The following is a 13,782-nucleotide window of genomic DNA, read 5'->3' as shown; positions in this document are numbered from 1 at the left end:
GAGGAAAGGAGTGAGTGAGTGTGTGTGTGTTGGGGGGGGGGGTGGGGGGGGGGGGGGGGAGTCGGGGCAGAGGGAAGCACAACATGGTCAGAGTCCAGAAACAGCAGTAATAGAGTAATATTTTAATATTTGGTGAGGAAAGAAGTGTGGATTTTAAAACTAACAAAAGATACCTATCCATGAATCAAAAAAAAAAAAAAAAAAAAAAGGAACGGTGTATCTAAACGCATCATATTGAAAGCACAGGCCAAAATAGCTGGAAGGAGAGGGACAAGGGGGAGGGGGTAAAGCGACAAGTAAATGGGAAATTACGTTCCGACAGGCACAGAATAGGTACAATTTGAGGGAAAGTTTTGAAACGCTACAACATCACATTCAACTTTTTATTCAGAAAAAATACGAACATCAACTTAAGTGCATTTACCGCATAATAAAGTCAGACAGATTTTCACCAAAGAGAGGCTACAATCTTTTTCTCAAGGACTGAGGAAGAGTGTTTTTCCATAATGGTGTCAATTCTTCCAATTATTTTGTGAGAAAAAATATTAGGAGTTGGAATGAACAAAATTATCATTAACCACATGTGTGTGTGTGTGTATATATATATATATATATGTGTGTGTGTATATATATGTTTAATATATAATATTAGTTATAACAACATTAATATATTTAAATTACTAAATATTAAAGTTATAAACTAATATTAATATTAAAATATAGTATTAATATAATTATATGTTATGCATATATTAATATAATATAATTAATATATTACATATTAAACAATTGGTAAGATGTGTCAGCTTCTGGGTGTATTACCAGATGCTAGAAATTCAATTAGTTGTCTGAAACCACCAATAATGTTAATCATGTCATGGTATTGCCATGTAGTCATGAGCTGTCAGTCTAATAGTTTTGTTTTTGTAAAACCTTTTGTATTAAAAAGTCCAAGTGTAAAGGTGTAGTCAGAAACTGAGTTTTTTGATGCTCAATATTTTAATAAAATATTTACTAAAATAATAATGCTTCAACTAAAGCTATACTGGTGTTTTAATTTCCTCTTACACAAAACTTGCGCTGGGGTGCACAAAGACAGCTCAGCATTTAAAAGCACATACTGCTTTTCCTGAGGACCCAAGTTTGGGCCCCATGTAAGCATGTCTGGATGCTCACAGCTGCCTGTGTTTGCAGCTCCAGGAAACCAACATCTCTGGCTTCTGTGGGCACCTCACTCACACAGACTTATCCTCACACAAGCAGACACCAGCATACACAATTTTTAAAATACTAAAAATAACTTCCAAAATTTTGAAGGGAAAAGGGTTATGTATGCTATGTCATTTCCGAAGGAAAAGAAATGGCATTAATTGACTGAATGCACTTGGGTTCAAGAAATATTTGTAGCCTGTGCTTAAAAAAAAAAAATTCCTAGTACAAAGAAAATTCTGAATTCTGAATTTAAATACAGTTGTTACGATTAAACCACACTGAAAAACCAGTGAGTTTGTTTCCTTTGAGCCTTTCAGAGGATGTGAGCTGATAACCACCCATCACTGTGAGGCTGGCAAGTCCAATAGGGGACTAAGGAAGAGAACGCCAGAAGGATTTGGAAGGATGGTGGGGAGAGAGAACACTAAGCTGGAAGCTATTGCAAGCTCTAAACCAGGGGCACATAGCAGAAATAAGGAGCACAGTCTATACTGCAATGTGCTCCCTGCCCAGGCATGTATAACAAGTTGGCCCCTTCTCTGGACTACGAGGGGAATGAAAAGTGTGAACAGTGACGTGTATGGGTGCAGGAACATACACTATCAAAATAGATACAAAATGTCAAAATAGATACACCAATGCATAAGAGTCATATCCTGAGCCATCAGCCCCTGCTGGTCTGATTCACTTCCTCTTTTCATCCTTTCTCTGGGATTTACTAATTTTATTTGCCTTTGAGGTTGTCATAGGGTTAAAGCATAATCCCCATGCTTGTAGAGCAACTAATGTTTACATTTCATCATGATATTACTGTCAGAATGTCCCTAGTAACAAACATAGTTACCACATTATCCTCCCAGACGTTATGACTCAGAGCTAATTCTCAAATCATATATTTGGAGGTGGGGAAACTATACCACTGAGTCATATTAGGATTAGGAGATGACATTTCCTGAACAAAGCAACTTTATGAGGAAGTAAAAAAGAATCTTTAAGGAGTCACAAGGAGTAGCTTGGAAGAATAAGTCACAGCATGTTTATATTTTATACTTTATACTGACAATAGACTCCAGTTTTGGAAAACCACCTTCAATGGAAACTATGCATAGGTTGGCAACCATCTTGTAAGGGGTATCCTCTTCAGGAAAACCAACCAGCCAGCCAGCCAACCAACCAAACAACCAACCAGCCAAACAACCAAACAGCCAAACAACCAACCGAACAACCAAACAACCAAACAACCAAACAACCAAGCAAAAACCCTGTAGTTTTGTCCCAACTCTTTAAAAGCCTTATCTTCAGAGATGGCCTAGAAAAGATGAAGTTGAAACAAGGAGAATTCTCTCCCTAGTCTCCTCAGACACTGTCAAGGCCTGCTATTGGCCTTCACCCGGATTCTAAGTGTTCTGCAAGTTGTTCTAACTACCTAAGCACATCTTAGTGAGTGAGGACAGTGCTTAGCCTAGCGTGTTTCTGACTGAGATGCTTATAAGTGTGATTGCCATCACTAACAGAATGCCAGACCTCTGCTAACCACTCCTCATTTTATTTGTTACCATTTGTAGGAAATGCTCATTCTTCAAACCTGGGACCATCCTCTGCTGTGCCCCTTCCCATTTCTCTCTCTTTAGTAATCCTGCGAGAAGGGAGAGCCCCGCCTCACCTTGATCTCAACTTCACTTGCCGACAGAGAAGAGCTGCCCTAAGAGCTGGCCTACTCTGTTCTGCATGTATTGAGGTCACCAATTCAAAAGAGAAACCCAGCATGAGAGACCAATCTGGGGCAGGTTGGACAGATGCTTGTGAATGAAGCCAGTATCCTGATCCCACTTTTTTTTACAGCTCTGCCTTCTCAGCTGGGTCTAACCTGTAGGAGGTTGAGCGCATTGCCCTTATCTATCAGCTGGTCCCCGACATTTGCCAGAACGCGGCACGGTCATGGAGGTGTGTTCCTTAAGCTACCCTCTTTTCTAGCAAGAACGTGCAGCTCCGTTAGAAGCTGGGTGATGGCATCCTGTGGCCGCACTTAGAGATCCACATTAGGGATCGGTGTTTAGCTGATACTGATGTTTGTAGTGGTGATAGAACAAGGGAAAAGCTAGAGCCCAGGCATTCCTGCTTGTGGCCAAGCTCCCCTGATGTAAGCCCTTGCTCCTCTGGGCCTTCCTAGATTTTCTCAAGCTGTAGGAAACTTCTTCCTAGGAATCCCCCTTCCTCTGTGCTCTCTTTTCACCTGCGCATGCGCTGTCTCCCACGCCCCTCCTTTGTAATCTTCACAGCCTTCCCTTTGATTAATACATGCTTCTTCTTCCATAGAGAAGAAGAGGATCTTCATCAAGACCTAAAGTGACAGCAATAACGTGTCCAACTATTCATTTCACTAAGAAGTGGAACTCCGGGCAAGGAGGTAGAAGATGTATGTATTCTAATGTTCAGAAGTTATACAAGGAAAACGCACTCCATCCACTTCTCAGAGAAAATTTTCATGACTGTACACTGTGCTAGGGCTACTCAAAACAGCACCATTTCTTCAGAAATCTTAGCCCAGAAGGACTTGCCCACTCACTGTAAAATGCCCAGATACAATGGCCCGTAGAAAAATAGAAGCAAGATTTCTGCAGCATCTTGCTGAGGTTTGATTCTGGAATCCCTAAAAACATCTTCATGACAAAAACAGAGGATCCCAACAAGACAATAGCCACAGCATTGGTCATCATGTGTAGGCCACATGGTTTGAGAACACCTTGTTTGTAATACAACTCACACAATTGCACCTTATAGAAGGGCAAAATACGCCATGCAGAAAACATGACTTTGTAAAACCTATATTTTTCTTTTTCTTTAACATGACAAATCTGATTTCTCATATTCACAAAAGATACTGAACATATTAGGAAAGCATAGTATAATTATTCTGTGGCATTTTTTAAACCTGTAAGAATACCTAAATTTGGAAGTATACACATAATTTACAAATGAAATGAAAGCTTGTCTTCAAGGTACAGAACCCACCTTCACTGGAGTCTTTCGAACTTTCTGGTTTCTTTGCTTTGCTCTTCTTGTGGGGTGGAGAAAGCCCTTTAGGCTCTGGCCCTTCTGGAAGTACAAAGATTTATTAATTCTTAGTTAAATATTTACCAGTAAGATTCAGAATGTGTTAAAATTTAAAGATGTTTCTCTTTAGTAACCTCTGTCCAACACACACACACACACACACACACTTAATTAAGTCTTAACTATAGATCCATCTGTCAATGTGGCTGAAATAAATTTTGGCAAGGAGCTTGGAGTTTTCATCCTACTATACAGACTTAAACTTAAGCTCTAGTATCTTTCTGTAGACACCATTAATGATTCATTCAAATGCTAAATCATACACAAATGCTTTATTAAAAATTTGAATAATTCTCCATAGGAAGTCCAAGGCATTCTGCTTTTTATTTCATGACTTAGCAGGTGCCATTATACTTTTCTTCTTAGTCCTCCAAGGAGGGCAAAGAAATACAATGTCACCTCATTTTTGAGGGAACAGGAGGACTGGAAAAGACACTTCTTCTATTTAATAGGCCTCTTTTGTAATCTAGAATCCAAGCAGCTCTCTCATATGTACCCAATTAAACTATTGTGTTTAACAACTTCCTCAATGTTTTCTTCAATCTACCCACAGGGGCTAGTAAAAACTGAAGGGAGTTTGACAAAACATCTCTCACTCCGCCCCCATCTGATTAGAATGTTTGCCAGCTCCGAGTTACAGCCTCATCTTCTTCCTGAGGTCAGTGTCTTCTGCCTTCCTGGCTGCATGGTTTTCCTTTGGGGCTGGATGCCTTCCATTGCTTTCCCCTTCCATTTTCAACCCAGTAACAACCCCTTCTGCACTCTAAGACTAGATGCTCTGGCCTATGCCAATGAACTCCTCAATAGTCTATCTACCTTTAAACTTTCATTAATGGGGAACCCATGAAATCTATTTTCTGGGATCCTGGTACTCTTTGTGGGGTGACTGGGGCCTCAACTAAGGTTAGAGTCATTATCAGATGACCTTCTTCCCAGGTCCTAGGTCTCAAAGGCAGGCTTACTATTATTCCATGCAAGGCCTGGGGCTTAAGTTCACTACCCCCCAAGGCCTAATGGTTTCTCTTCACTCAACCCATATCAGGAATCTCATGACCTAAAAGCAGTCTGAACTACACATTAGGTGGACTACCTTCTCTCTGTGGTACTCTACGTCTGGATGGCATTGCATACTATCAACCAACCAGTTTAAACCAAAACCTAGGTATCACCATCCAAACCTAGGCTCACCTGCTGCCCAAGCCAACTAATCTTGCCATCTCCGCTCTAACATATCCTAAACCCATCGATTAGGAATTGTGCTGGCACTTGGGTCAGCAGCACCTCCCGCTGCTTCTCTTGTCTCTAGCCTTCTGCTCTCCTCTTCTAAGAACTGTCCTTCTGCTTCTCCACACAGTGAGCTTTGAAAACATAAATCAGATGTGGGGTGCTCACCTGTCTGAAATCCCTACTTAGGGTGACATCCTCATCTACTTCTTCTCCAGAGCGTAATGTGCCATGTGGCCCTGTTGGCATCTATAGTTTCATCTTTCATTTGCCTTTTGTTTTTCCCTCATTTCTATTTTGTATGCATGGATGTTTTAAATGCATGTATGTCTGTGCACCACATGTGTGCAGTGTTCATAGAAGCTACGGAAGATATAGGGTTCCCTCTAACTAGAGTTACAGACAACTATCTGTAACTCTTGTGAGCTCTGCCATATGGGTGCTGGGAATTGAATCTGGGTCCTCTGGAAGAAGAGCCAGTGCTCTTAACTGCTGAGCCATCTCTCCAGCCCCTCTTTAATTTATCTTTATATTTGAACCACAGTTAGGCTGATTCTTGCCTCAGGATTTTTGCTGCTATCCCTACTCCAGTATCTCCATCACACTTCTGCCTACTTTGGGTCTTTTTGTTGTTGTTGTTGTTGTTGTTGTTGTTGTTGTTTTACTTTGTTTTCCAGGCTAAATTCAGCCCCACCTCCACCAACCCCACCCTAGAAAAGCTTTCCCTAGTTCCATAATGTAAAACGCCTATAAGTGAAGCTTTTCAAAAACATGCTACTTGGACCTGGAGTTACCTTGCTCCTTTGTTTATGTCTTTATTGTACACTTATATACACATGCAACCAATTCTAAATTCTGTAAGCAAAGGGCACTTCTCTTTTTGAATCCCTCATGTATCCTTGGTGCTGAGCAGTACAGTGAGAATTTCATTTTAGAGTCTATTTTATTTTTGCTTCACTGGTCCTTTCTTTAAGTCTAAGACCTAATAGGTCTATGCATAATTCTTATTCTCTCAGCAGCTGTTCGCTCATTCCAGAATTCTAAAATTATACTATGGAACTCTGTCTAACTCATTTCTCCCCCATTCTCTCTCAATTATTAAGAAAGACACAGAACAACAATTTTACAAAACACATTTGATAGAAGTGCTACTCAAATTTTTGGCATCACAGTTTACAAAGGTTTGGAGCAGGAGCAAGATTTTACGTGGTCACAAGTCAGTCCTGGCTGAGGTCATTATGGTGGCCAGGAGGAAAAATATTGCCAATGACTGCATTAGTGACTTCTGACTTCTGTCACAGGTGTGACATGCTTGCTGACCCTTTAGAATGTTTCAGCAAAACCAGAAATGAGGTCTTTCAAACAGCTCATTGCATACAAATATCCAGTCCATGGAGTCACAAAACGGGCAAGGTGACATTGTGATCTCACCATTAGAGGATCTAGGCCATTGGACTCTGAAGAGTGCTTCTGTCTTGGGGCCAGATGAGAGTTTCCAAAGATGAAAATGCAACTTCAAATCAGGGCTGCTTACACCAAGGGTTTTGATAATTGCATTCCAAATTTGTGATTTCTCAACTTAATAGAAATTCTTATGGTCTAGGGGAGATTTTTTTTCAAAGACATCTGCTTGCCTACATTTAAAGATATCATAATACTCCCGAATACTAACATTTTCTATCATTAACTACAGGTGTTTGGTGGACAAGGGAGCTTGCTGCATATAAGGGCAAGGGAGAAATTCATATTTGATCATTTCCTGCTGCCCAAGGGATGTTCAGATAAAAGTCACTGATAAACATGACCTCTGTGCAAAGGTTTCTACCTGAGGCTCAGCAGGGGAGTTACTCCCTCTTGGTCTGAAGGGAGCTGAAGAAGCTGATTTTGTTTCTCTTTGAAAACAATGCCATGGGCTTTCTTAATAAGCACTGTTTTAGGTTGCCTGCTTCTGGCAAAGGCTGGACTCCAGAGCCTAGCCGTAGGATGGATACCTCCTACCCTTATGGATACCCTTCCCCTCCCCCAGACAAGCAGTATTGTGGTACTTGATGTAGGTAGAGCTCTGCTGGCTCAGATTGGTCCAAGTAAAGAGTGTGTGGCCATGGAGATGGAAGGACATGGGGAACCATTTGCCATGCCCAACTTATGGCTGATTAAAGGGCTAAAAAGAATTTCTAAGTGTTTAAGACAACTTGCTTCTTTTACCTCTTAAGTGCAGAATGTCACCTTGAAGATCTATCAACTCCATTTGAGGTTCTTATGCCTCCATTTACTCTTAAGGTCTGGAGACCAGAGCAGAAAGTTATTCTCAGGCATTCTGGGGTAAGTCAAACTTGGATTCAAATTCTGGCTGTACGATTTAAGCAGCAACTATTTGAAGCCTCCATCATGAAAGTCTTCTTTGTTGTATGAAATAAACTCATGCACGTCCAGTGATCTGCACAGGTGGATGCCCAGTTGAAATCAGGTGTGCTAAGAGGTGTGCTAAGCCAGACCTGAGCTCCCTCACATCAATCAGTTGTGCTGTCTTTCCCCCAACTCTTGCAGTGGTAGCTCTGAAATGTGCATGGCGGATATTATCACATCTGCAGAAGCATTAGAAGCCTCCCATCACAACTCCAATCCCCCAGGGAGCCAGGTGAGAAGCACTTCATTGCATTTAGATAGAGCATCTGTTATTAAGTTGAGTAACTCAAGTAGCCCTTCACTAGGTTAGTTGTACTCTTAATCATCTCTCTAGCTTTCTGACCTCTGCCTAAAGAGATGATGCATGGTGGAGGGAAGGCAGAAGTGAGTGGCCTTAGGAGGAAGCACTGGCTCATCTTGCAGGCCAGCATACAAGGACTGTGAGATTAGAATAAAGTCAACCTGCACACCCATGTCTGGCAGTGCTAGCTGAAGCGCTATGGACTATCTGGTACACGAGTCTCCCATGCTTTCGACACTCAAACATTAGGAGATGGAAGCTAGCTGCCCACATCTATTCTGTCTTGGCATCATGGGCCACTGAGTCAGACTCATCCAGATGCTGATGGCAGAACTCCCTGGACATCTGATTGAACTGCAATCAGAAATGATAATACTCCACGCCTAAAATGCTGATTCTAGCTTGCGGAGTTCTCTTGCCTTTCGGTAATTTCTTTAAAATGAGTCATTGATGTGGGGAGTTAGCTAACTCTACTTCAGAAGTCAAGTCCCTTTGCCTAGAAATGTGTACCTGTAGCATTGAGGCAAATGATCCATGGGCACATACGGCTGGCTGAGAAGGGATAGTCCCTAGGGCTGAAAATCCTCCAAGGACACTTCGTGCAAGTCAATGCATGAGAATAACTAAGAATAACACTGGACCCATGCGATTTAGTCTAGAACAGATTTTTAGAAATAAGGCAAACTCCATGGACGTAAAGATTGAAGTTTCTATAAAACAATTTATCTTGGGATTTACTTTTCACAAAAATCAAGCGGCATTCTTGTCTTAGAGAATGTTTTACACTCTCCCAGGTACAGATGCTGGGACAGTGTTTTGAGTACAGGTAGATAATTTGAGAGTTTATCTCAGGAAATATTAGAAAAGGACTACAGGATCAAGACAGGAAAAGGAAGACAGACAATTCTGCATATATTCATGATAAGTCCTAGCATGGGCATCATAGACTCAACTCTATTGGAGACTTCTTAGTGAGGGTCTAGAATCAGGCTATTTAATATCCCAGCCATATAAACATTGCCAGTGAGGACTTAAATGTGCTGGCTTAATATGAACTGAGATATGGATACAAAATATGCATGGATGTCAAAGATTTAGTATTAAAACTTAGACAAGGTATGTAACAGAATTTCTTTGTTGATTACATGTTGGAATGATAATGTTTTTGGATGATTGTGCTACATAAAATTTTACTAAAGCTAATTTTATTTATTTATTTTTAATGGAAGTACTAGAAAATATAAAATTACATGTGAAACTCATCGATTTCTACTGGACCATACTAATATAGCATAACCTACAACTTGTCTCAGATATGTCTTAGGTGTGTGTGTGTGTGCGTGTGTGTGTGTGTGTGTGTGTGTGTGTGTGTGCATGTGTGTGTGGTGTATCTGGGGATTGAATCAAAGTCCTTGTACAAGGACTTTCACTGAGCTACACCCTCTCCACAGGAATCCTGGGAAATCAACTTTTCGCCCATCATTGGTTGGAGAGCTACTCTGGAGAAACTAGCTCACCAGTATATTGGGTTTTCTTTCATGAATAGAGAAAAATACTCATCTGGGGGCCATAAAAGCTATCATTAGAAAGTTTCCATTCAGAGCCAAGAATAGGTGCTGAGGGAACATAGGCAGGGAGCCAGGAGGTGCTCCTGCAGTCTCTCCTCTGCTCCCTCCATTCCTGCTTGGAACTTTCAGATACTTCATCTACTTCTATTAGCTGAGTCCATTGCCTTTGTGGAGAGAAGGAAATCTTACAAGTCAGACATGTCTAGACTGGAGAAGAGTAGAAAAAAGGCATGAGTTATTACTCAGTGAGCTTTTAAGAAGGGAGCAGATGCTATTTCTCTATTCAGTGAGTGGGTCACCACAAGAGGGACAGAATTAAACAAATGCAGAGAATGTCTGTTTTAATCAACTCTCAGTCAATGAGATCCTTGACATCAGTATCTGAAGCTCTGTTAAATGGAGCTTTTCAGACTAAGATTATCAGTAATTTACAGGATGCTCTAGCACTAAACTGTAGGACACTCAAGACTAAAGTCTTTCAGATATCTGTTTTAAAATTTGAAAGCTGGCCCTATTTCATGGCATAAGCATTTTGACTATTGAAATGGAGAATGCACTTCTCTTAATCATATAATTATCTCCATGGATGAGAAAAAGACAACAGAAAGTAACAGCATAGTGTAGCTCTATAGAGAGCTAAGCACTGTGTACAGCATTTAAGGTATATTATCTCATTGAGTCTTCTATGTGAAAGAATATGGTGAGGATTATTGCCCCAGAAGTGACCCTTGAATATGATAGAAAGACATTAAAAGTTAACAAATGGTATAGCTAGAACTGCATTCAAGTCTATGGATTCATGAATCACTGGTTAAGGACACACTGAATGGCTCCCTTAGGCCAGAACTTACACTTTTAACCAACAGGTTCCCATGTGATCCTGGTCTTTCTTGAATGGTTAGGATATATCTTAATAATGAGAACAGTAAGTACTATGGGATAGTCATCAAAGATAGCCACAGGAACAACTGAGGTTTCATGAGCAGTGAAGAACCACCACCATGTAGAATGGAGGAAGCCATGTTATGTGATTTCTAAACCTTGACCTTGAGGAGGTGAAGCATCTCCTGGGCTCACTGACTCCTTCAAGGTGAAATCTGATGGCTGCCATGTTGGAATGCCTTCCAGATTGTCTCGATCTCTTTGTACAAATTCAGAAATTTCTCCCAATAAGGCTTCTGTTTTTCATAGCTGAGACCAGTCACCATCCAGGTAAGAAGATAAGAATTTCTGGAAGACTCCAGAACCTGTCTTTTTGAGGCCCAGATCTTAGAGAAGCGGATGAATAAACCTCCTTTGCTCTGGAGTTCCTCAGTCACAGCTTACTAGCAAAGCAAACTGTTGACTTGAAGACAAGGATGTGGTGATGGTTTCCTTACAAATTGGCTGGCTATGCTAACAAAATGTCTTCCTTCCTTCCTTCCTTCCTTCCCATTCTGTCTTTCATTCTTTCTTTTTTATTTTGTTCCTCTACTCTTGCAAAAACTTCAAAGTTACTACTCAAACATAGTAACTATATTTGGCTAAAAGTTACTATGGCTGCCTTCCTATTTTACGACGTTGAACACACATTTAAAATTTTCTATTTTCTTAATCTTATTCTGTCTTTTGTTAAAAATTATACGATTTGAGTAAGTTCCCTACTTTACCCCAAGTAATAAAATTACAATCTTATTACCTGAATCTTCTTTCATGTCAGCATCAGTTCCTTCATTGTTATCATCTATTGGAAAAGGAAAGGTAAGACTAACATCAAAGTAAGAAACAACAGAACTGTCCAATTTGACTCATCAAATAATAAAAGAAACACAAAGGGAGAGCAGAAACAGCCATTTGTTCAGGATCATCATTTGGAGCTTGAAGAAAGTGTACTCTTCCGGCAGAACTTAACACCAGAGGTTATATTCCTGGTTATGACAACATATAAGGACCATGATTTGTTTTATTTATACAAAGTATGTGTGGTCACATTGGTCATTTCAATTATTCGAAAGTGTTACCCACAAACTTTAAGTCCCCTGAGTCTACACTCACGGACAGCATGTGTGCTGGACTCCAATGTCAGCACAGTGGACCCAGCGACATTTGTCTCAACACACTGCTGGGAGAAGCGCTGCTCTGAGCTAATGCGGATCTTCCTCCACCTGCTCCCACAGACTCTACTGGTGGTCTCCTTCCTGTTCAATCCCCTTCACTTCCCAGAATAACACTAAATGGACAGGGATGTATGATTCATCTGCACTATGATGGCATGTTTGCTGGGTTACTCATTTCCTTTTCTCTTTCTCCTCTACCCTACCCCCTCTCTTTGTGTGTGTGTGTGTGTGTGTGTGTGTGTGTGTGTGTGTGTGTTGTGTGTGTGTGTGTGTGTGAAGAAATGGTCATCCTGTATAGCCAAGGCTGTAATGATGCCATGTAAAAAAAATACTCTCAATCCTCCCACCTCAGTTGCATAGTACCCTAACTGCTTGAACTTAACTCCTGTGAACTTGCAGCCTGCTGTGTCTCTTCTTGAATGCTCCTTATATCTATTACCTTGGTCTGAATGTGTGGCATCCCTTTATTTGTTGAGTCTTATCCCCAAAGTCATGATCATTGAAAGATGATTATATCACTAAGGTGGACCCCCTGGTGAATGAGATCTGTTACCTTAAGGAAGAAGTCAAGTTGAAACTCAGTCCCTGCTCTTCCATTAAGGAGTGGAAAGAAGGTACTCTCTGTAAGGAACATGGGCTATAGCAGGCTCTAGAAGTGGCCTTCTGGCCTGTGGGAAATAAATGTCTGTTTTATAAGCCTCCCCATTTATGTATGGTGTTTTCTCACAGCAGCCCAGGCACTAAACACGAGCCAACACCTCTATGGTTGTTCTCCCGCTTACTTTACTGCACTCCATTCGGATAATTCCTCTGAATTATGTGTCTTGGGGGTTTCCCAATTGCTCCTTCTGTCTTCTTCCTCTGACACACTTTCCACTCACATGTGGCTGCCAGTTCCACTCTGGTCTACAGCCTCATAATAACACCTCCCCCCCACCCCACCCCCCCGTGAAAAGAGCAAAACTGATGCTTCTCTCTGATACTTAAGGTCAACAATATCTGGTTCCAAGTAGCTTCCTTACCCTGTGACATTTGTGTCATCACCTAGACAGATGGCAGCCCTCAACTACTTTCTCTTTCCTCAGGTGTTATTGATGTTAGTCTATTTTATGTTGATATAACAAAATACTTGAAGTGGGCTCTTTACAGATACGGGAGGGATATTTAGCTCATGGTTTGGGGGGATACAAGTATAAGATAGTAAGGTCCCGTCTGTTCAGGCCTCTGAACAGAGCACCGCTGGCTATATTATGATATGGCAGACGGCATTACTAAATAAGCACATGCACACGTTATAGTAAGTAAGATAGCAGGAAAAGACCCAGCTCTCTATCTCTATCCTATAGGTATAGAATCTGAGCACTAACCCAGCCCTGTGAGGACCACATTAATGTCTTTCTATGGGAGTGCCCACATGATCTAATTATCTGTAAAATGGCCTAGAATCTCAATGGCATTAGATTGAAGACCAAGTTTCTAGAGCACAGACATTTGGAGGATAATCCATAGTATTTTCCATTAGCTTCCTCCATCTGCCTCATTCCTGCTAGTGAATCTCTCTCTCTCTCTCTCTCTCTCTCTCTCTCTCTCTCTCTCCATTTATACCCTTCAAGGTGAAGTTTGCATTTTCTGATGCAGGTTCCACTGAGAGAGACAAGAGACAGCTGAATCAGAAAGAATGTCTGTGAATGTTTTCCAGACCATCTATTTGATGTAAGTTTGAATTAACTGTATTATTTTTCATGGATCTTATTTTCACTGTCTTAGGGCAGTGGTGGTGCACGCCTTTAATCCCAGCACTCGGGAGGCAGAGGCAGGAGGATTTCTGAGTTTCAGGCCAGCCTGGTCTACAGAGTGAGTT

General features: G+C 41.0%; 1 protein-coding gene across 4 annotated transcripts in view; it reads right to left on the bottom strand.

The window, feature by feature from the left end:
• Macrod2 (mono-ADP ribosylhydrolase 2) overlaps positions 1-13,782 on the bottom strand; it is a 1,928,923-nt gene that overhangs the window by 166,891 nt on the left and 1,748,250 nt on the right. For all 4 annotated transcript variants that reach the window (XM_021192060.2, XM_029536733.1, XM_029536732.1 and 1 more), the window contains exons 10-11: positions 11,504-11,548; positions 4,225-4,308 (exon numbers count right to left, since the gene is read on the bottom strand). In XM_021192060.2, the coding sequence (XP_021047719.1) occupies positions 4,225-4,308; positions 11,504-11,548 (129 nt within the window). The remainder of the gene's footprint in view (positions 1-4,224; positions 4,309-11,503; positions 11,549-13,782) is intronic.

The sequence above is a fragment of the Mus pahari genome, chromosome 3 (genome assembly GCF_900095145.1).
Source record: "Mus pahari chromosome 3, PAHARI_EIJ_v1.1, whole genome shotgun sequence".
NCBI classification, from domain to species: Eukaryota; Metazoa; Chordata; class Mammalia; order Rodentia; family Muridae; genus Mus; species Mus pahari.
Note: the sequence above shows the minus strand (reverse complement) of the source record. Positions and strands in the feature narration are given on the sequence as shown.